Raw genomic sequence first — 23,124 nt, forward strand, 5'->3', positions numbered from 1 at the left:
AACAGTCTCACTGCTGTGAGTTGGGCAGCTTTTCATTGTTGGCCATGTTGTGCCTTCTAATCTCTTGTTACAAGGTCTTTTAAGACTAAACTATCCAGTTAAGAGCTGACACCTAGATTATTTTCCCTTTTAACTCAGTAACTGATCCCAAAGAGCTTGCAATGCAGGTGTTTCTGCCCAATTACAAAATGCCACCCAAACCCAAGAAGAAGAAGAAGGAAGCAGCATGAAGAAGAAACCCAGGACCACACCCTGTGCCCTCCATCTTACTTGCATCCACAACATACTAAAAATCCCAAAACCTAAATTTCTCACCAAGTGATACACCTACACTACTCTCTATAATCTATTTCACACTTTTGTGGATTCTAGTCTATCTTGAAGTCTAGGAAACTTTCTCCATGAATGAGGGTCAAAGTCAGTGCTCCCCTGGCAGTCAGGGCACCCCAGAGCAGACAGAAATATTCCCAGTGCCCTGGATTTCCATATAAACCCTTTCTTGACCTGAGCCAGGCCAAGAAAGGGACAAAGGCTTGGAGAATTGGTAGTGGCTTGTTGAAGAATCCCTAAAGGGGATAGAAAATGGCTAGAACTTTACACTACCATGCGCTGCTGCAGTTCGCCCTTTATGGGCTGCTAGCCTTTTAAGCTCGTCAAGAATATGAGTTTGCATTTTGAAATGTGGTTTTTCTGTGAGTTTGATTTGATTGCAGACACTTGAGGAAATAATTTTATTATGAAACAAGCATGGGTCATTGGCAAAGCTACCATAAGATAGTAACTCCATTAAGACATGAAGGACAGTACTCTTACATAGAAGCCTTATTTTGTATGTTCTTTCTAGCTATGCTTTATCTGTTGTGAGTCAAAAGTGATTGTATTCCTGCTTGAAATGATGAATTCTTGTCTTCCTTCCTGTATAGTGTCCTGGAGTTGTGCAATGAAACCCTGTGTTTACTGACTCACTTTTAAGTCAGTCGTAAGATGTCCAGGTCATGATTCATCCCAAAAGGAAACCACAGCTATCAGCTGTGGTCGTGAGTGTGTTTGGTTCCTTACTTCTTGGGTCAAGACGACCTGTAGCCATTAATTCTGTTGTATAAAAGAAAGCTGTAGCTCATAAAAGTTTACTTCTGAGACTGCTCAGTGTGGGTGTAAAACAGACTGGAGTTGAGTCAATATGCTTAACTGTGCACATTGTTAGGAAAGAAAGTTGAAAGTTTAAATATTATGGGTGTGTTTTGAAACAGCAGTGCCAAACAAGGTAATGCTGTTTCAAAATCTTTCTTTGTAGTAGAACTATTTGAGAGACTGCTGAGAATGAAAACTGCAGTTCAGCCTTCTATGTACAAACATTTACTTCCATGGCCTCCTCTATTGTGTTCAAACAGGAGTTTCCTGTAGGGGGAGTCAGCAACCTTACTTTTTTTTATAGTCATCTAGATAAAATTGTAGCTTAATATTTTCAAAGTAGTTGAAGTTTTTAGGGATCTGTTTTCTGTTAAAAATCAGATATTAATTGGATGTTGATTACCCAAGACCTCTTCCACGTTGTTACTGTAATTTAATTTTTAAGTATGACTTACTAAGCTGAGGTTGAGAGAATTTGGGAAAGTATTTTTTAATTTATTTGTTTTCTTCTTTTTATTACTTTATCACAACACTTTGTTTTGTGAGTGGATAATAAGATTATTACGGTTGCTGGTTTTGGTATCATAAAATGAGTCAACGGAAGCTTTTGAAACATTATATGGTTGTAATATGTCAAAGGAGGGTTTGAATGTTAATACTTTCACTTTACCTGGAATAACACTTTACCAGATTCTTCCAAGGCCAGGTTGTCAGATGTTAATAGGTTAATGTTTAAGTTATGGATCTGCTCTGCAAAGTGACAGTGTAAAACAATATCTGGTTTAGTCAGCTGTTCTGCTTCAAGTGCATTCAGATATTTGCTTTGTTTGGTAACAAAATGTTTACTTTGTCAGGTACCAGTATGCATTTTGTTCAACACTAGATATTAGCATTTTATGGTGTCCATCTGTACCTTGAAAAAAACTTGAGAGGCAATCAAGTTAAGCAGGTGTATGGAAAGTCCTAGATTGCTTCAGAGAGTTGGGGTTTTTTTTCCATATGTCTTAACAGTGAACAAAAAAAGGCAACTTTTTTAATAGTGATTATTTTAAAGTTGCTATGAAGATAAGGGTATTTGGCATGGAATTGAAAGTATAGACAAGAAGTGCTGGTGTGCTGCTAAAAAGCCAGTGAGTGTTCTCAATATGAAAAACTATATTGCTTTTGTATTTCAAAGCAAAAAAAAAGTTTATGTAAACAAGCTAACTTGAGGTAAAATGGCAATTTGGGCAAAGTCCTTCAACAACACAAGCTTTGAATTTGTTCTAATTAATTTCAAATCTTCAAGTTGTCATGCTTTGAGTAGAATGTTACCTTGAATCAACTCACTCTGGTTAAGAATGCTTTTTGCTTTTCTCCCTAGGAAAACCAGGTCTCTGTCTGGTTCAGTCCAGTGAACATTAGTCCAGTGTTTTAGTCTGATTCCCACTGTGTTTCTCTCCACGTATTTTTGTAATAATCATGTAAAAAATTGACATGATTTTACATTATTTTTACTGTATTCAATTACTAGAGGAGTACAGTGAACTAGTTTCCATGAATACACTAGGTTTCAAGTATGTTGAAACATTATTTTCACAACTTCTGAGTTATTTTCTATGCCCAGATGTGACTGAATACCTTTGTAGTACCACAAGGTGTAGTATTATTGCAATGAAGTAAAACTTGCATTTAGAACAATAAAGCAAATGAGCTGACATTGTTGGTTGAATTGTTACATGATCATTAAAAGGATGAGTCACTGCATTAGGAGAATTGGATAGAAATGCTCATCATTTCCAGCCAGTGACGCTGAACTCCTTTGGCTTTTGGTTTCCCCAGTGGATGAAGTATTTTAACTGTAATTTACAGATACTGTTACTTAGTTATGTTGTGCAAACTGAAGACCTAAACAACACCAACATTATTTTTTTTAAAACTGCCTGAATTTCCATCATCATAATCTGTCATGGCTTAAACCCAGCCAGCAATTATCATGCAACTGCTTCCTCACTTTCTTCCTGCCTAGTGAAATGGGGAAGAGAATCAGAAAAAAAAAAGAGTAAAACTCAGGGATTGATATAAGAACAGTTTAATATTTAAAATAACAACAGTAATAAATATAACAACAATCATAGTAATGAGCTAGAGGGAGAGAGGAGTAAAACCCAAGAGAAACAAATGATGCACAGTACAGTGCCTCAGCCCCCACTGTCTGATGCCCATCCTGTTCCCTTCACTGGCAAATGCTTCAGCCACACTGCCCTAGTTGGTGAGAGCAGGGGTTGGGAGAATGAAGAACCATCCCCTGTAGAAGATCCGGTTCAAGACCCATGGGATCTGATGAGATACATCCATGGGCCCTGAGGGAACTGGGCAAGAAAGTAGCTAAGCCACTAGCCATCATATTTGAAAAGTTGTAGCAGTTCTCCTTGGAAGTTCCCACAAACTGGAAAAGGTGAAGCAGAACATGCATATATTTTTGGGAAGGGAAATTGGGAAGACTCAGGGAACTACAGGCTGGTCAGTCTTATCTCAGTGCCTGGCAGGATTGTGGAACAGAACCTCCTGGAAATTATGCTAAGGAACATGAAAGGTAAGGAGAAGATTGGTGACAGTCAACACAGTTTCACTAAGGACAAATGTGATGGTTGCCTGTGGTGGTGTTGCAGTGGTGACAGATTAGGGAAAAGTGAGTGCTATCATCTACCTGCACATACGTAGACTGTTTGACACTGTGCCACATTACTTTTCTCTAAACTGGAGACCGATGTTTTTGACAAATGAACTACTCAGTGAATAATGAATTTGAAGGATTGTGGTGACTGGCTCATTGTCCAAGTGGAGACCAGTGACGAGTGGTGTCCTTAGGGAGTGGTACAGAGGCAAGCACTGTTTAACATCTTTGTCAGTAACATAGACATTGGGATTGAGTGCACCCCAACGATGTGTGCCAGTCAGTGTGGGATGAATGAGGTGCTGGAGGAGAGGGAAGCCAATCCTTGCCAGGCTTTGAGAGGTGGGCTCATGTGAACCTCATAAAGTTCAACAAGGCCAATTGCAGGGTCCCACACTTGGTTTGGGGCAATCCCAAATACAAATACAGGCAGGGTGGATTGGGAGCAGCTCTGAGGAGAAGGACCTGGGGGTGCTGGTGGATGAGAGGCTGGACATGACCCAGCAATATGTTTTCACAGCCCAGAAAATAGATTGTATCCCAGGCTGCATCCAAAGCAGCATGGCCAGCAGGGTGAGCGAGGAGGATTCTGCCCCTCTGCTCTGTTCTGGTGAGACTCCACCTGGAGTGCTGCATCCAGCTCTGAGGACCCTGGCAGAGGAAGACATGGACTTGTTGGAGTGAGCTGAGAGGAAGCCATTAAGATGATCAGAGGGCTGGAGTCCATGTCCTGTCAACACAGGCTGAGACACTTTTGTTCATCATGGAGAAGAGAAGCTCCAGGGAGGCGTTAGAACTGCCTTTCAGTGGCCAAAAGGGACTTATATGAAAGATAGTGAGGGACTTTTTACGAGGGCATGGAGTGATGATATGAGGGTAATCACTTCACCCTCCTTAATATTAAGAAGAAATTCTTTACTGTGAAGACACTGGTACAGGTTGCCCAGAGAAGGTATGGATGCCCCATTGCAGGAAGTGTTCAAAGCCAGACTGGACTTTGAGTAACCTGGTCTAGGGAAAGGTGTCCCTGCCCTTGGCAGAGGAGTTGGAACTAGATGATCTTTACATTGCTTTTCAACAATGCTTTTAGGATTCTTCCATATGTATAGAGGATTTTCTTCCTCTGCCTCAGGAAAAAAGAAAAAAGAAAGTGTATGAAGCTGATCTATTATTTAAGGTGTTTTTGACAGTTAACACTTAGTAAGCAATCTCTTTTGTAAAAGGTCTTGTATGGTAATGATTTCTCAATGAATGAAAAATGTGTTTATTCACTGTGACCTGGGCTGTAACTTCATTTTATGTAGCCGTGTCATGCATTAAATGAGAAAGCAGAGCCACCTAAAGTATAACTGTTGTCTGTGTGGAAAGGAATGCTAGTTTTGACACATGGAAGGAAGGCAGCAAAAATACATCTAAGGAGAGAGTATACTTAGTTCAAGCAAAAGTCTAGACAGATTTATCCTCTTTATGGCATTGTGTCATCAATCCTTCAGCAGTGGATGGCTTCAGTGGTATGCACATTTGTATATGTGTACTTGCTAGTATATAATTGTAGGCATACTTTACTATGTATATACATGTGGGTGTGTTTAAGTACTGTATATACTACTATGTGTTTACATCATGGATGCATGCTTGATTGAAGTCACAGTAGTCTTCAAGAGAAATCAGACTTTTGTCATCATGACTTATGGAACTCATGATCTAGATGTGAAATTCTTCAGATTTCCTTTTCTGAATGACAAAGAAATATTTCCCATCTTATGGACAGAAAGAAGTTCAGGAAACAAAAGTATTTCTAGTTTGTGAAATACAGAATAGGCAGTACAAGTGAGGTAATATAGCAAATGTAAAAAACAAGTTGTTCTTAAATTATTTTTAAAAATTGCAGTTGAGTATTTAATTATATAAATGTATAATATTACTTTTTTTTGTTTAGTTCAAGGAAGAAATATCTAAGCGTTTCAAGTCCCACACTGATCAGCTTGTGTTGATATTTGCTGGAAAAATTTTAAAAGATCAAGATACTTTGACTCAGCATGGAATTCATGATGGACTCACTGTTCACCTGGTTATCAAAACACAGAACAGGTAATCTTAATAACAAGTGATCTTCTGTTTACCTCTAGAGAAGTTAAAGTGCTCTGCATTATTAATAGCTTTCTGTTGGGCAAAACTAGATTTGACTAAATCATCTTAAGCAGCTCCTTAGTTTCAGCTGCTGCGGGACAACAGTGAGGTTATGAAATTACACTGTTTTTTAAAATTCATCTCATATTTTATGTTGATTTATGTTTTTAAATAAATTTTACTTTTTCTTTAGGTTGTTTTTTTGGAGGGTTTTTTTGGTTAGTTGGTTTTTGTTATATAGCTTTTTTTTTTTGTTCCAGCTGTGTTTTGGCTTCACAGTTGTTAGATATCATCTCTTACTATCCATTAATAAATTGTATCCAGATTGTCTTTTCCCGTATGAAAACTTGCAGTGAATCTTTTTCTTTTTTTTTTTTTTTTTTTTCTCTGCAGTGAATTTTCTTGCCTTGTTTTACCAACACAGTGAGTAAAGACTATTTTGGTAAAACAAAGAAAGAAAATTTTTGGGAACTGCTTTAGTATAATGAATTTATCTGTCTAAATAGACTTTCGATTTTAAGGAGTTTGGGGATTTTGTTTGATTTGTTGTTTTTTTTTTTTTTTGGTCAGTTTTTGCGTTTTGTTTTGTTTGGTGTTTGTTTTTTTCCTTTGGCGAAGAAGCATTAGAATGATGGTAAGAAAGCTGTATCAGTTAGCTATGGTGTGTGCACTTCCTGTGAAGTGCGCAAAAATCTTTCCAACAAGTAGAGCAATAGATCGCTCAAAAGCAGTTGGATATTAGTCAATAACATGTTCATTCTTTTAGAGTGAAAGTGGTTTTACTTCTGTTCTACTTATGTCTTTTCTGTTTATGGTGAGGATCCCCTCTGATGTGAAAATGTCTTATGTTGGAGGAAAGAGCATGAAGTGTAGGAGAGAACAAAAGTAGGCTTTCCCTTTCAAGGCCTTGCCAAGACACAAAGGCTGGCTACTAACATTAGCATTAAATAAAATTCTTGTTGAAATTAGTATCATTAGCATTAAATGTAGGTACTTTTTGAAACTAATACCTTCAGTTCTATATTCATGCCCTAGAAGGATTATGTTCTCTGTCCTGGAGTCAAAATACATGTTTGTACTGTCAGAGGTTTCGCTTTCCTGCCCTTTGCCTCCTCCACCTGAAATTTAGGCTGATACAAGCCATGTCAGTCTTGAATAGAGTATTAGGTAATACTGCAGTTCTGTTCCTTTTGCATCTGAATGAGTATTCTGCTGTTGCTATTTTTTTTGTTGCTTTTTTTGGCTACAGTCTTAATTGTGACAGAGAGGCACCATGAGTACTGCTAGGAGGATGCTTTTGACTTGCGCAGTTTTCAGAGGATTTATAGTTTGGACTTACTGTAGCTATATCTCGGGGTCGGCTGCTTGTTCTCTGCCCCCAAGGTGAGTTGGGTGGTCCAGGGAAGGACCCCAGGCTCTGAAGAATGAGACTGGACTCTCTGTTGTTCGGTCTTCAGGTTGTTTATTAAGTCTTATCTACAAAATTTTTCTTCCTGGCAGACAGAGGTCTGACCAGCAAGGCAGCCACGACGCTCTCCACCCACCCCCAAGGCTGCACCGTCTCTTATACCACAAATCACGTATATCATATTTACCTTTACTTTCCAATACCTATCACCCATGTTAGACAGTGCACCTCTATTCTAAACCAATCCCCAAGTGCTAACATCACAGCAGAAGATGAAGGCCAAGAAGAAGAAGGAGAAAGGCTGGACACACCCAGTTCCCTCCATCTTGCCTCCTGAACCCCCATACCAAAAAACCCAAAATCTTCTTTTCCAGCCCGTGATAATTTCACTATTATTCTACCTAAACTGTTGTGGCTTGCTGATCTTCATATAAGGTTGGTAATTTGCTCCATGGGTCATAATCAAAACCACAGGTGTCTTGGGCTCTGTGACAGGGTCTCTGAGACCCCTAGCAGGGGTTCTGGTGTCCTGGACAGCCAGAGGTGTGTCCTGGGTCCCGACATCTCCCCCCTCTCTTTGCACCAAAAACACCTCTTTTGCAACTTTGTTCATGGCCCGCTGCATGCACTAGAAGATGCATGGTAAAATGAGCAGAAGAACCACAAGCCCTGTCAAAATGTAACAACCTATCTTCAAAAGCTCCTTCCACAATAGTGAAAGGTTAAAAAATCCAACCACATCATTCATCCAGGATCTAGTGACTTCCCCAAGCTTGTTAATGCTTTCTTGTACCCTTTTGATGTTTTCATGAATCGATTTTGAATGGTCTGAAATGTTCATGCAGCACATCGCTTCAAATTCTTCACACTCGTGTCTATGCACCAGCAGTTGATAGTCAATTGCTTCCCTGTTTTGGAGTGTTGCTCGTCTCACGCTGTTGATGTCTGTTAACATGTCACTCAGTGTAAGAGAAACAGCTCGAGCATGCTTGCTCAGCCAGCAACCCATACGATTCAGTTGAGTCAAGGCCACCCCCGATGCGATCTGGGGTGAGAAAATTGCAACTGCAATTCTCTGAGCCTTGTCCCCATGTGTGCACATCATCATCACAATTTGGACTATATTGTTCCACTGATCTTTTCTCCTTATGTGTTTGCTCTTTCAAAATTCTCAAATTGGGTGTTAGCAATGAAATTCTCCCAATGCTGCATGGACCACCTTTGACATTTGCAGGTATACCAGGTCAAATTCTGTCCCCACAAATGAAAAAGATTCCTTATGGTAATTGTGCTGGAACCTGGAATGATGCTTTGGTTGTCACCTTGGTGCATTTGCACCAAACAGATGCATTTCTATAAAAAGGATGATTTGGAGTGACATAGATTGTCTTATTTTTTGTTTGTGTCACCTCCGGAAGTTCAAATTTTATATAAAAATTCATTTTTGTTGATCGAGGAATTTCCAGTTCCTCAAGTTCAAAAAGGAGCCACAGGGAGGAACTGTGTCCAAAGACACCACTCATTCACAGGATTTGAAATGACCCATGAAATCTTTATAGGAGTATTTTTTGGAATTGGCCATTCATTCACCGGCAAGCCCACCAAGCATGTTGAGAATGGTCTCCCTGGCCTCGAATCTGTCAAGCAGACGCTGTCTAAACCTGCTGCATTGGCCAAAGCTTCTCAAACATTTTGTTTTGGCTGGACCATGGGCAAATCTGCTCCATTGCCTAAGGCAATAAATGGAAGAATGAGGCACATGAGCAATACCTGATCGAATCTCAAGCTCATGGCTTCACTCCCTGTGAGAGGCTTTGCCATGCCGTGACACCCAAGCCCCTGAAAGAAACCCCAAGTCCTTAAACTCTTTATGTGTTTTTCGAGAAGATGTCCATGGTCTTGTCTTCTCCCTCTGTCTGCGTGCTCGCTTCTTGTGTTCCAGGATCCATATCTTCCTGTGTCCGAGTCCGGTAAGGCTTCACGTGTCTCGCTGACACCCACCTCGGACCTCGCCTCTTGGTTTTTCCTTGTAGCAAATTTTTGATTTCAGCAATCTGTGACCTGGAAAATGAATCGTGCAAACACCTGGATAGTCTAACAACGCAATTAACAAGTCTTTTGATTTCTGCATTGCTCAGTCAAAATAATTTTTTTTTTTCAATGGTAAATGAATTGTAGAAAAATTCGTGCCTGACATTGTCAGCAACTTTGCCCTTGCTTTTTAATGATAATTTGGGATGCCATCTCCAGGTCCATGAGGACCGTCTTTGGAGACCTTTGTAACTTTCTTGAGTTCTTTCCGCACTTCAGGTGTAAGAGTTCTGGGAGATTTGATATCATTGTCCTCTTTCAAAAGATCAAGCCTCTGGGATGTCATCATTTGTGATCCCCAAGGTTGGTCTCATCTAGTTGATTTCTCTGAAAAGCTGTTGCAGCTCATGCAAATTGCCAACTTCCATTTTCTGTGGTCTTATTGTTCGCTCCGAGATCTTCCACGCTAGGTATTTCCATGGTGCGATCTCCAGAATCTTGGAAACACTGATTTCCAGTCCTGCCTTCTGCACCTCTGCAATCACACAGTCACAAGCTTCTTGCAGCTCCTGTTGTGTCGGTACCTTTGCAGAGGCTCCTCCCTGTTGATGCTTGGGACGTAGAATGCAAGTGGAGGAGCATCATCTGGATGGAGCAAGATGCTGAAGAAACAGTCTTTGAGACCAATAATCACAAGTGGCCAGTCATTGAGAGTGAAGGAAGTCCCTGTTGAAGCGGTCCCATGTCCTCAATGACTTTGTTGATCTTCCTGAGGTTGTGCAGCAGTCTCCATGAGCCTGAAGTTTTCTTCCAAATGACGAACACTTTCTGACGAACTGAGAATTCCATGGACATGGTCTCCAGAGGGAAAGTCCTGCTGATCAAACACCGGCATTACTTGTTCCGCTGCATGTGGTGGCAAAGCGATAGCTTTGGCTACCGGGGTGTTCTCTGGAACAGTCAGTGGTGGTCGAAGAGCTTTGGCTAAAACTGTCAGTTCTTCTTTCTGATTTGCCGAAACAATCGAAGGATAAATGACAAGGATGCTGCTTCCGTCCTTACCAATTATTAAAAAGTCCTGTCTCTTGGGTGAAGTTCCAGTGATGCCAGTAGGTATCACTGTGTGACTCTCATCCATGAAGCAACCCAAAGTCCACAATCTTCTGTGGGCGAAGCACAAGGGTTGGAATCTCTGTGCAGTCCACATCTGTGCGTCTTTTTTTTGTTTGTGGAATAGTCAGCATTTTCTTGCCCGTGCTTCTTGTCAGCATTCTCATGCACTTGATCGAGTTTCACATTGTTTACTGAGATCTACCTGGACTTTTGCACCTGCTAAAACACAAACAAATCCATGTCCCTGCAAGGACTGGAGGATTATCTCAAAATCTTGGAGGTGAAGAATGGGTCCTGATTTGAAAATAAAACATTGATCTGTTCTGTTTCAGTCTCTATGCAATATTGCATAGGGAAATGTAAGATAACAGTAATTAGAAATCAATCAGATAATACACATAACCAATAACACATCTGAAATCATACAATTATCAATCACTGCAACACTGAACTGTCATCCCAGAGTCTGCGACAGCTGATGAACCTTAAAACAACAGAGAACTGGAGAACTCATGTCCGGATTCATGTTTCTCCAAACTGCCTTTGAAAACAGGCTCAGCTATCATATATGGTCAAATTGGCAAGCCAAAGGGACTTGAATACTTTTTGATGCAGAAAACATCTGGGCTGATTGTCAATCATTCCATTCAAGTAGAGCTAGAACTTGGCCAGAGTTCGAACTCTAATTGATGGACATCACTTAATAGATTTTAAAACAAGACTCTTAAAAACAGCAATTATGAGTAGGAAACCTTAGAATTAAAAATCAATCAAACCATTAAGTAATTGAATTCCTCCGAAACTTCTGTCTGGATAGACACAAAGAGATAATGAAACACATTAAAGCTGGCTGTAAATATTACAACAACACCTTGAAAATAATTCTTATCATAAATTCTGAAAATTCTCCTTATATAATCAACTTATCAACAGGAAGTGTTTGAAGGGGTTATGACGATCTTTTTAAAGTATTCATATAGCATTAATAACAATCCTTATTTATCAGTATCACCTATAAAATCCAAAAATAACAAAGGTTACAAACTCAATGCCAACAAAACTCTGAACCATTGGAGAATCAGCTGATGATCCCACAGATAGGATCTGATTGATATTTCTCAAATGCTCTGTCTTCAGAGATATTTTAGGTAATTGAATCATTACTAATACTTCTATCTTTATGTGGTAGCTTCCTTCCCTTAGAGGCATTTTTCACAATAGAAGATTTCCATCTACATCATATTTCGAATAACATTGATTTGCACAGGTTTCCCATTTTTTTTCCTGTATCTTGGGCAAAAGCCCGGTGCTTTCTCACTTTACACTGATTTTGGACAGCTTTTGACTCTATCTTTTGCATCTGAAGCCTGATCATCTGGTAAATGCTGTTTCCGTCGCTTCTGTGGGACCGGACTGTTGAGGAGCTCGGTGTGTCTCACACAACATGTGCTGCACCCGCGAAAAATCTCCAACTTGAGATTTTGATGGAGGCTGAAACTGTGTGCTGGCTGCTGTGGTTGCCCGTGTGCTGGCTGCTGGGGCTGGCTGCGTGCCCGCCGCCACGGGATCGGAGCAGGGCCGGTACCTCGGGCACCCTCTGCACCCTGACCACGCCCCGTCTCTGCCTGTGACCGACACCCGCGCTGCCCCGATCCCGATCTGGCTCCGTGCCAACGCTCGGCCGGTGTCCATGCCGCGTCTGCGAACTGGGGAAAAAACCCTCCCCGCTCCGACTTCCCGTGCGCGTTCCCCGGGTGGCCGCTGCTCGCGCGCCATCGCAGTCGGGCGGCTTGTCCCCTTCGCGTGCGTCTTTGACACCCCTTGCGTGAAACTGCCGCCGCCATCGCGCATGCGCCCGCCTCCGCCGTGCCTCCCGCTCCCGCGGTCCCGCGCTCCGCTCCGCCCGGCCGGGCCCCGCTCGGGGCTGCCCTCGCCGCCGCCGACCACGCCCTGGACGGCTGCTGACCGCCCGCTGACCGCCCGCTGTTGCGATTGCGTGCACCGCCGTGCGCGCTGTCGCCTCCAGTGCTGCTGTGCCTGCGACTCCCCCCGCTGCCGCCGTGGCCCCCTCGCCCTCCGCAACCCCTACGGCCGCCTCTGCGGCTCCCCCGGGCTGCTGGCCGGCCGGCGCCGCCGTGGCACGGGTTCGCCAGTCGCCGAGAAGCAGTTCTCACCCGGGTTCCCCGACCCCCTCCGCCCTCCTCCCTGTGAAAGTTCTGGGATTTCTGGGGACCCATGGGACCCTGGGGACTCTGGAGATGATGCCAATTCCTCCCGCACCTGTTTGCCAGGCGTTAGTTTTGCCCCTCCCTGGTCGGTAAGGGCAACTACCACCTGCTGATGGCAGGATGGCTTCCCTTCCCCCATCCTTGAGAGAATACTTCCTGCCTGCTGATAGCTGGCAGACCCCGCGGAATTCCGCGAAATTGCCTCCAACATTATCCTCACTGGGGATAAAAGCTTCAAGGCCGTTTTATCTTTTTTTTTTTTTTTTGTCATGCCCTGTAGGGCTGGCAAGGATCGGGCTGCTTCTAGCTGTGCTGGCATTTGAGGTTGGACACGCGAACGCCTCCCTGGGGCAACGGAGGTCTGGCCTGAAGGAGGAACCGAGACTGGAGAAGGGGTGGAGCTCCCCGAACTCGAACCCCGAGCCCGCCTCCTCCTTGCCCGTGTCGTCACAGGGGAACGGACACGCCTCCGACCACGCCCCCACTTCTTCCGGGCATGCGTAGCCTTGGGCACGCCTCTCACCTCCCCCTTGCTGACGTCACTGTCTCTGTCCCGCTCCGCCTCTGATGTTCCTTCCTCCCCGGACTCCCTCTCTTGCCCCTCTGACGCCGTATCCGTGACTCCCGACGGCGCGCGCAGTTCCCCCCCCGAGAGAGTGGCAGATGGTGAAATCCTTTCCCCCCTTTTATCGGGGCCTGCCTCTTTTTGGGCAGCTGGGAGCAGAGCCAACCTCCTTCTCTGGCTTTGCTCCTTTCCTTTTGCCTCTGTCAGAGATCTGACAGATTTCTGCCTGACAGCTCTTTTAGAGATTGCCTCAAGCATGACCCTAGCTGGTGCTAGCAATTTTGTGGCTATTTCATCCCTTTTAACTGCTGAGAAGTAAAGATGTCTATTTATTTCTTGCCAAAAACCGACTTCAAACAACAGACGCGTCTCTGTATAAGGATAATTGCGTCTGACCCAAAGTAAAAGATCTTTGAGCTCCTTCTTAGAGATTGAAGGGGTTTATGCTTGTGCCACGCCCTGTAGGGCGGATAGAATGGTCAGTTGTTCCTGGGAGAGTGTCCCCCCCATGTTCTTAATTCTGAACCTTCTTACCAAAGCGAGGTTGTCAGGGCAGTCTGGAAGTCCTGCTCACCGGCCTGCAACTCACAGGAGGATGGATCCCAGGTGCGCCTTCTGGGTCCGGTCCAGGCTGTCCTATTACGAATTCTTCTTCGGCGAAGGTGGGAGTGCGAGTTGACCTTGAGTGGCTGCCTGCTTTCCGCTGCTCTGGCTGCTTCCCAAGGAGGTTTATCGGAGCCCTCCTGGGAACGAGTCCAGCTCTGGGAGCTGCCCACTCGAAGTTTTTCTTCGGATCCTCTTCGAAGCTGATCTGGAGCTTGCTTCGGGTCTTCTCTGGGTGCCCCTTGGGCGCCTCTGCCCTGGCTGCCCACCCAGGGACGCCATGTCTCGGGGTCGGCTGCTTGTTCTCTGCCCCCGAGGTGAGTTGGGTGGTCCAGGGAAGGACCCCAGGCTCTGAAGAATGAGACTGGACTCTCTGTTGTTCGGTCTTCAGGTTGTTTATTAAGTCTTATCTACAAAATTTTCTCCCTGGCAGACAGAGGTCTGACCAGCAAGGCAGCCACGACGCTCTCCGCCCACCCCCAAGGCTGCGCCGTCTCTTATACCACAAATTACGTATATCATATTTACCTTTACCTTCCAATACCTATCACCCATGTTAGACAGTGCACCTCTATTCTAAACCAATCCCCAAGTGCTAACATCACAGCAGAAGATGAAGGCCAAGAAGAAGAAGGAGAAAGGCTGGACACACCCAGTTCCCTCCATCTTGCCTCCTGAACCCCCATACCAAAAAACCCAAAATCTTCTTTTCCAGCCCGTGATAATTTCACTATTATTCTACCTAAACTGTTGTGGCTTGCTGATCTTCATATAAGGTTGGTAATTTGCTCCATGGGTCATAATCAAAACCACAGGTGTCTTGGGCTCTGTGACAGGGTCTCTGAGACCCCTAGCAGGGGTCCTGGTGTCCTGGACAGCCAGAGGTGTGTCCTGGGTCCCGACAGCTATACATACTGAAATACCCCTGGCAGCCTCTTGGACCTTCTTGCACTTTGAGCAGAGGAACCCTCAGGAGTGCAAATGTCAAACACGTGGCTTTTGGGGAATTTTCAGTGTTCCTGCATCTGTCTTATCAGCGTTGCATTTCATGTCTTCATTCATGCCTGCTTTTTGTTTGAATCATTTTAGAGGGCTGTATTTCTATGTTGTATTAAACATGTTTAATACATGTTTAATAACAGTATTTATTACAAGTAACATAACAGTAAACATTACAAGTACACTCATATATAACAGTAAGCATTACAACAACAGAGTCCAGCCCCTCCAGGGGCTTTTCCCAATGCATGTCCATCCCCTCCAGGGGCTTTTCCTGAAGCGTCCAGCCAGGAACATCTGCAGCTAATCCAGCAGCGATCCAATGAAGGATATTGCTGCCAGACTGCCACAGAGCCCTGGCATGTCCAAAGCTTCTCCAACCCTCTCCTGGGGTCTACCCTCCTGGGGTCAGTCTTCTTCTGGGATTATTCATCCCCTCCAGGGGAACTCACAATCTTCTCCTGGGACTCTCCTGGTCCTCGCTGCAGCCCTCTCTGGGACTCTCCTGGTCCTCACCCTCTCCTGGGGTCCTGGGATTCTTCATCTCCTCCTGCAGTCTTTTCCTGAGCAGCCTTCTCCTGCTTCTTGCAGTATTCCTCTGCAGTCATCTTCTGGGCAGCCTTCTGCTAGCTCTTCTTGCAGTCTTCTGACTCTTTGTCCGGCTCCACCCTTTTATGTCCCTTGCTCTTAATTACTTACAGGTGTTAACACAGCTGCAACTCATTGGGGAATACTGTGCCCCCTTACAATTCTCCCTACATTTCTACTATCTGCCGAATGTTTTAATCATTGGGAAAATGACGTATGAACTAAGAACTACAGATCCTTTGCATGTACATGTGCTGTGTTCAAGTGATGCGTTGAAGTTTTCACCTACTAACTTGGCTCGAATAAACTAAAAACATGGTAAAACCTGCTGGAGAGAATGTAAATCAGCATTGTCCTGAAATATCTCAGTTGTATTCTTGCTAAAATATCTATATTTTATGCTTATCTGGAAAGACAAGATTTAGACCCTGCCGGTGTGGCCTGGAACATGCTGATTTTTGGCCATGAGTATCAAGATTGATTTGTTTCCAGGTACTTCGGTAGGCTGTGCCATTTACTTTTCTGTTGACTCTTGCTGTTACTGTTGCTGCTGTGTATCTGAAAAAGTAAAAGTATTTTCCAAAACTAGATCTGAAAGTGTTCTTTTCCCTTGTAAACTATGTTATTAGATTTGTAATTTCAAAATAGGAATCTTCATATATCCCAGCCACATGCTTGTTAAAAAAAAGATCACTTTTTCTACTGTGCTACATTTTCTAGACTGCTACAGACTTTCAGTGCACGCTTATAACCTCTCTTCTACAGTGTCAGGGTAGCAGTGAGTGATTAGCAATGGGCAGTGAAGATAAATAGAATTTCTGAATAGTGTTCTAGGTCAACAGGTGTTATTTGTTCACAAGTGCTGGGAGGAAACATAATGGCAAAATGGGTGTAAAAGGCGATGTGCACTTGACAGGAATATCCCTGAAAGACTGGAGGCTCACAGGCTTGAAACTCACATGAACCGTTATCTTCAAAGAATATGCCCCACTTTGCATGGGAGCACTATTGTACTTCAGCTTTCAGTGTCACCTACTTTTCTGTCACACTTTTGAGAACCTTTCATGTCTATTACATGAAGCAGCATAGTTGCTTCTCAAAAAAAAAATACAAATAGGATTTGATGCTTGTTGTTTCACTTATGGAGGAAAGATGTGTATGTTTTCTAGATGAAAGAAAACTCAATATTTCTAGCAGGAGAATCACAATCAGTATACAGTCTATAATCTTTCTCATTCAAGTTACAGCTGCTTGGCCAGTTATAGTCATCTTGTATTCAAAGTTTGCAGTTGCTGATAATTAAGTTAAAGAACTCTTAGAAACCTCAGGAGAATCTATGCTGTTAAAGCATCTTTCTGGGGTTTTTTTGTATGGTTGGGTTTTTTTTTCCTGATGTTTGCTTGAGTGGAGGAAGTGCAGAGTTATGTTATAGGAGAAAGGTCCTTCAAGGTGAACTGAAGTATGGAGTCTAGTGTACTGCCAAATTCTCAAATCTTTTTGTGATGTCTGAATTCATAATTTTAAAAAATATTTTATTCTGTAGTACTGCAAATATAGGCATTTATTGATTGTCAAACCACAGTGGAGAATTGATTTGGATTTCAAAGCAGTCTCTTTTCTTTAGAACAGAGAGGTCAGGTTAACTTTATTCAAGCTCAATTCCTTGATCTCTTGTGCTGCATGGCAGCATTTGTCTTTCTGCCTGCACTAGAAGAGTGTGATGAGTACACAGCCTGGGCAGGCTTTAGTGCCTGTGCTAAATTATGCTGGCTTTAGTGTCATGGGATTTCATTATCAGCCTTTTTTTGAAGTCTTAAAGGTTTGAGAGTTTGAGATTTGTCTTCTAATAAAATGTGACATTAACTGAATTTCGCATTCAATAAAGCATCCTATTAGAGATGTGGCATGAAATAAATTCCACATTAAATTTGTCAGGCTTTATTTCTTGAAGGTGTGGGCATGTTATCAGTAGTATGTGAGTATAGTGAAATAAGACGTGGATCCTTAAAGCAAGGTAAGGACAGAGAAAACAATAAATTGGCAAGCGTCATGGGGTAGGATGAGAAGGTGGTAATGGCTGCAGTGATACCTATCTGTTTTTTCACTATTTAAAACTACTGTTCTGAAAAACTGATGACATAACAGGTGTCTGAGAAAGATTTATTACAGGAGGCCATGTGGGGATAGCTGGGGTTATCCCCGGGTTATGACCAAGAATCAAAATGTAATTTAAGATTCTGAAGTATAATACTTTAGCTACATTGAATGGCACTTCTTAAAATAACTTGTTACACCCTATAAAGTTTTAAAATTGCTTTTTTAGATCACAAGACCATCCAACTCAACAGGCAAACACCACTGGGAGTACTGCTACCACATCAACATCAAGCAGTAGCACCTCAACACCAGCGTCGACAAATAGTAATCCCTTTGGCTTGGGTAAGAATATTTGTTAGGTGGAATGGTGGGTATCTTCTCTTGGATTCCGCTAATTGTGCCTAAAGCTTTATTACAATGTAGACAAAACTTGAAAAACAAAACCCAAACAAACATATCAGCCAAAAAATTAATTACAGTTATATATTGAATTGGCTGTAGAAGGTTTCTGATCAGTCAGTTACCAGAGGAGAGTTGTTTCATTAGTTTTATAGAGAATCATGAAATAGTTGGGTTGGAAGGGATACCTGTTAAGGTGATCTATTCCAACCTCTGTGCAATAAGCTGGGACATCTTTAACCAGATTAAGTTGCTCAGAGCCCCATCCAACCTGACCTTGAATGTTTCCAGAGGTGGGGCATCCATCACCTCCCTGGATAAACTGTTCCAGTGTTTCACCACAGACTTTACTACAAGATTTGAACTGTTTCACCTTCAGTGGTAAGGTGCTACTGATGTTATATTTTGGTACTATGGGTAATGAAATGCCTTCCAATGTCTTTGTACTACTTAAAAGTGCATCTGAATTCCTGTTATCTGAATACAGATGAATCACAGAAGTTTGGACTTGTGACATGAAGCCAAGATCTGCAATAAAAGCAACAAAATTGCTGCTAATCTTACGATTTACTATTTCTCAGGTTTCAAGTCTGATAGTATTACGAGTCTTCACTTCTATGAATGAAGAGGCTGCAGTCTGTTGACTTAAAAATTATAATCTGTTTCCATAGTTGTGGTGGGGTTTTGTTTCATTCTTCTTTGTCTTTTTTTTTTTTTTTGCATTTGTGAGTGGGGAAGAAGTAGAATTGGAAAAGCCAATTATAGTAAGCAGATGATTTCTTAGGTTTTAATTGTTCTTTGGTCTGTTTAGTACCTTCTGAAACTTTTTATCTGGATTCAGCAAAGCATAAAAATTCAAAATGTAATTTGCTCTTGTTGCGTTATTACCAGGAGGAACACAGGCTTTACATTTAAGTAGAATTGGGAATATTGCTCATATTAGGAGTTCACTCTTAGTTACAGTTTAACCAAGAGGAGAAAGATAAATGATTATTACAAATGCAGTTGTTAAATGTTGCTGGAGGGACATGGACCTAAAGCCCCCAGACTCAAAGATTTCTTGTATCTTGGCTTTGGAAAATGAGAAGAAAAGTTGTTAGAATTATAACAAATTTTATTTAAAAATAAAGTTTGTTGGATTTTTAGTTATGTGTTGTTCTTTAAGGAAGCATACCCTGAGTAACTCCTGAACAGCCTTGAAAAAGATGGGACTTTCCATTCATTTTTGTTACTTTGAAGTATGAGATATGTTCAAGTATTTTGTATTTAGAAAAAATCTGGATGTGATTGGAAGTATAGTCAGTCACATTTTTCAATCCTCTTGAAGGTGGCCTTGGAGGTTTGGCAGGCCTGAGTAGCCTAGGCTTAAATACTTCAAACTTCTCGGAGCTGCAAAGTCAGATGCAACGACAACTTATGTCCAACCCGGAAATGATGGTTCAGATAATGGAGAATCCATTTGTTCAGAGCATGCTTTCAAATCCTGACCTGATGAGGCAGTTAATTATGGCTAACCCTCAAATGCAGCAACTGATACAGAGAAATCCAGAAATCAGTCACATGCTGAATAATCCAGATATAATGAGACAGGTATGTAGAAAGATCTATTAGTTCATGACTTGTGATTCTGCTGTTATGTAAACAACAGAGCCAGAGTTGGACATACTTGGTGGAGCGTGTAAACATTCTTAAAGTATTTAGTCTTACTCGAAATCCATAAAAGGTTGCCATAGACAACCAGGGTCTACATTTCTTGTTGTTAATGTCCAGAATAGACTGATATTTCAGAAAATCTGCAGCATAGTTTTTGAAAGCCACTGAATACATGTCTTCTGAGGCTAGAACTGGATGTGGCTGTCTGGCCTTGAAACCTGTTGTCTAGCCAGGAATTTTACCATAAGTAGTAATTCTCCAAAATTCTGCATATTTTCATTGTGTCTCACTGTGGGTACTTCTAAATGCTTTTTAAATTAAAAGATAGATATGATATGTTGTGTGGCAAAATGTACCAAAACCCAAAGAGATTAATAGATGCTTTTGAAATTCTATGTATTTATTTTAAATTTCATATTATAGGCTGCCTGCTGTAGTGATGTTAGAAATAGTAAGAATTATGGTAGAATGCTGGCTAAATACTGAATTGTGTTGATTCATACTGTGCTGACAGGTTGATTCAGCTCTAATCGTAATTTTAAACTGGTTTAGACAGGGATAACTGAGATATTACCAAATGCTGACGTTTTGACTTTAGAATGGATTTCTTATTAATACAGATTAAACGTTCCACTTCTCTAGACACTAGAACTTGCTAGAAACCCTGCAATGATGCAGGAAATGATGCGAAACCAGGACCGAGCCTTGAGCAACCTTGAAAGTATGCCAGGGGGATACAATGCCTTGCGGCGTATGTACACAGACATCCAGGAGCCAATCCTGAATGCAGCACAGGAACAGGTGAGAAAAGATTACAAATGACATAGAAAGGAAATACTTAATATTTAATAAAAGAATTTAAGTAATTCAAATTTCCAGATATTTATTTGACAAAACAATTTTTGAAACTTGAAGTTGTTATGTGGCCTTTTACTCTTGAAAGAGCTTTAAAAATCGTGTTCTTCTGAGCCTGAAGAAATACAGCTATCACTTTGTGTGATTGAGGAGCTATTTTAAAGTTAATAGATTTGTTAGTTACTTAATTTTTAATTCCTTTTATTCACTGCCTTAAGATTTGGAGGTCCAGTAAAATCCTTTTAAGGATGTGTTTAGTAACTTTTAACTGAAGGTGAGAAGAATAAAAGATTTTAAAGTCAGAAACCAGTATGCAAGACACAGTTTTATTCTGATTAAAATACAATGCAGTAGCAACACTATTTTTGAAAAGAAATTATTTAATTTTTGAGGGAGTCCTAGTATCTCTCAATGTTAGTGTATTTTCACAATATTTACATTTAATTACTGTAGACTGGTGAGTATAACTGATTAGAAGCCATAAACGTTTATTTTCATGTATGATTTATAAATTTGTACATGATAAGTGTTTGCTTTCCTTTGTAGTTTGGAGGTAACCCATTTGCTTCTTTAGTAAGCAATGCATCAGCAGGAGGGGACAGTCAGCCATCTCGTACAGAAAATAGAGATCCTCTGCCAAATCCGTGGGCTCCTCAGTCCAGCTCACAGACTCCCACAACAAATACTGGCACTACTGGTGAGAGCAGTGGCAGCAGTAATGCCGAAAGTAGCACTTCAGGCACAACGGGACAGAGCTCAACTGGACCAAATTTGGGACCTGGGCTTGGAGGTGTGTTTGTTACTCCAACTGTATATATTTGCACATACTTGCAAACTTACTGAAATTATTCTTTCATTAGGCAGAGAGTTTTTGATTCAGTTTTTATTGCTATTTACTTTTGTAGAACATTTTACTATTATTAAAGTCCTCTGAAGAAAAATAAAAAATTAGGAAAAATAATCTTAAGTGATAATGATACTTAAAATAATAAAGGGTAGCGATTCTGCAGATGAATTGTAGTATTTTTTCTATTCTAAGGCAAATGGGAAAACAGGTAATAATGTGAATAGTTGATGGGAGTGTGTGTTGGGTACAACATCTGTCTTTACTTCTAGGGTAGATGTGTCTGTGTAGGTAGAACAGCACTGTGAGGTAAGTTTCAGGGTCTTAAACTCATGAAAGCCAAGTGGTTATATTCTGGATTTAGATAGCCTACTTTCTCTAATGATAATCAGAATGCTTACTAACGTGCCCTTTACCTTTTCTTTAAGCTGGTATGTTCAATACCCCAGGAATGCAGAGCTTATTACAGCAGATAACAGAAAACCCACAACTTATGCAGAATATGTTGTCTGCACCCTACATGAGAAGCATGATGCAATCGTTAAGCCAGAATCCTGATCTTGCAGTACAGGTAAATTGCATTTGGTATAGTAATATATTGTGTGTAGTAAAGTAAAAAAAGACAAAACCCAAAAGCTCAAAAATTGCCTGTGGCAAATGGGCCAATTTTTAGTGTTAATTCCTAAGTAATTACTGAAATTATTAGCTGCTTACTTTCAACAATTTGTTGCCTTGAGTTGCTTTGGTTTGTTGTTGGATATCATGCCTGATATGCTTCAGAAATCATTATGGGGTTGTGTACGTTTCGCACAACCCTAAACATGTGATCCAGCATTTGAAACAGACAAAAAAAGTGCTTTGGTTATGAATTAAGGTAGAGCTACCAATAAATAAATACCCCCTCTAGTCTGGGGGAAGTGAAGGGAGGGGACTTAGTGCCCTACCTAGGTATTACTCTGTTTTTAACTTCTTATTTTTGACCTGTGCCTCACTTTAAAAGTGGAGATGCTGTTTTATGAATGGTGTTGTAGAAGTGCTTTGAATTTTTATTTAAAGTGGTAATATTGAAACTCAAATTCTGAACTCTCATTGAAAAAATATTACCTCTTCTGTGTTAAATACTCACTTGGAAATATCCTTGACTTCAGGTGATATTTACAGCAAAGCTATTACTTAGATTTGTAGTGAAGGCTGAACAGAAAAGTATTTTCTTGTAATACTTTGCAAGACAGCCTTATTTGTATCTGGAAATCCATTCACTTAAAAGAAAAAAGAACCAATGAAGCAAAAGTGAAATTAAAAAAAAAAAAAAAAAAAAAAAAAAAACAAAAAAACCCCACCATAAACCCCCAAAACAAAAAACAAAACAAACAAACAAACAAAACCCAACAACCCCAAACAAAACAACAACAAAAAAACCCCAAACAAACAAAAAAACCAACCAAAAACAAACAAAAAAGACATACTCCCCCAGAAAGTTTTGGACAAAGGAGTAGATGATTATTATTCTGTGAGGTAATTTTCATAGACTATTACTGTATTATCCATAGTTGTGTTAAAACCTCCACTGGTTTTTACTGCTTGATCTTTGAAGTTAAATATTTTTGTCCTATAGATGATGTTGAATAATCCTTTATTTGTTGGAAATCCTCAACTTCAAGAACAAATGAGACAACAACTTCCAACTTTCCTTCAGCAAGTAAGATGAGATACTAGCTCTTAATAAAGGTCTTCAAGTTAATGAGCAGTATATTTAGTAAACTGGTGCCTGTCTTTGATTTGGCTAATAGCTAGAGTCTGTAATATATTCTCATTAGCTTTTGA

The 23,124-nt window shown here is 41.2% G+C and overlaps 1 protein-coding gene across 2 annotated transcripts in view; it reads left to right on the forward strand.

The window, feature by feature from the left end:
- UBQLN1 (ubiquilin 1) overlaps positions 1-23,124 on the forward strand; it is a 34,440-nt gene that overhangs the window by 6,557 nt on the left and 4,759 nt on the right. For both annotated transcript variants that reach the window (XM_030968455.1, XM_030968456.1), the window contains exons 2-8: positions 5,727-5,878; positions 17,776-17,891; positions 19,276-19,538; positions 20,244-20,402; positions 21,003-21,246; positions 21,729-21,871; positions 22,916-22,999. In XM_030968455.1, the coding sequence (XP_030824315.1) occupies positions 5,727-5,878; positions 17,776-17,891; positions 19,276-19,538; positions 20,244-20,402; positions 21,003-21,246; positions 21,729-21,871; positions 22,916-22,999 (1,161 nt within the window). The remainder of the gene's footprint in view (positions 1-5,726; positions 5,879-17,775; positions 17,892-19,275; positions 19,539-20,243; positions 20,403-21,002; positions 21,247-21,728; positions 21,872-22,915; positions 23,000-23,124) is intronic.

The sequence above is a fragment of the Camarhynchus parvulus genome, chromosome Z, assembly GCF_901933205.1.
Source record: "Camarhynchus parvulus chromosome Z, STF_HiC, whole genome shotgun sequence".
Lineage (NCBI taxonomy): Eukaryota > Metazoa > Chordata > Aves > Passeriformes > Thraupidae > Camarhynchus > Camarhynchus parvulus.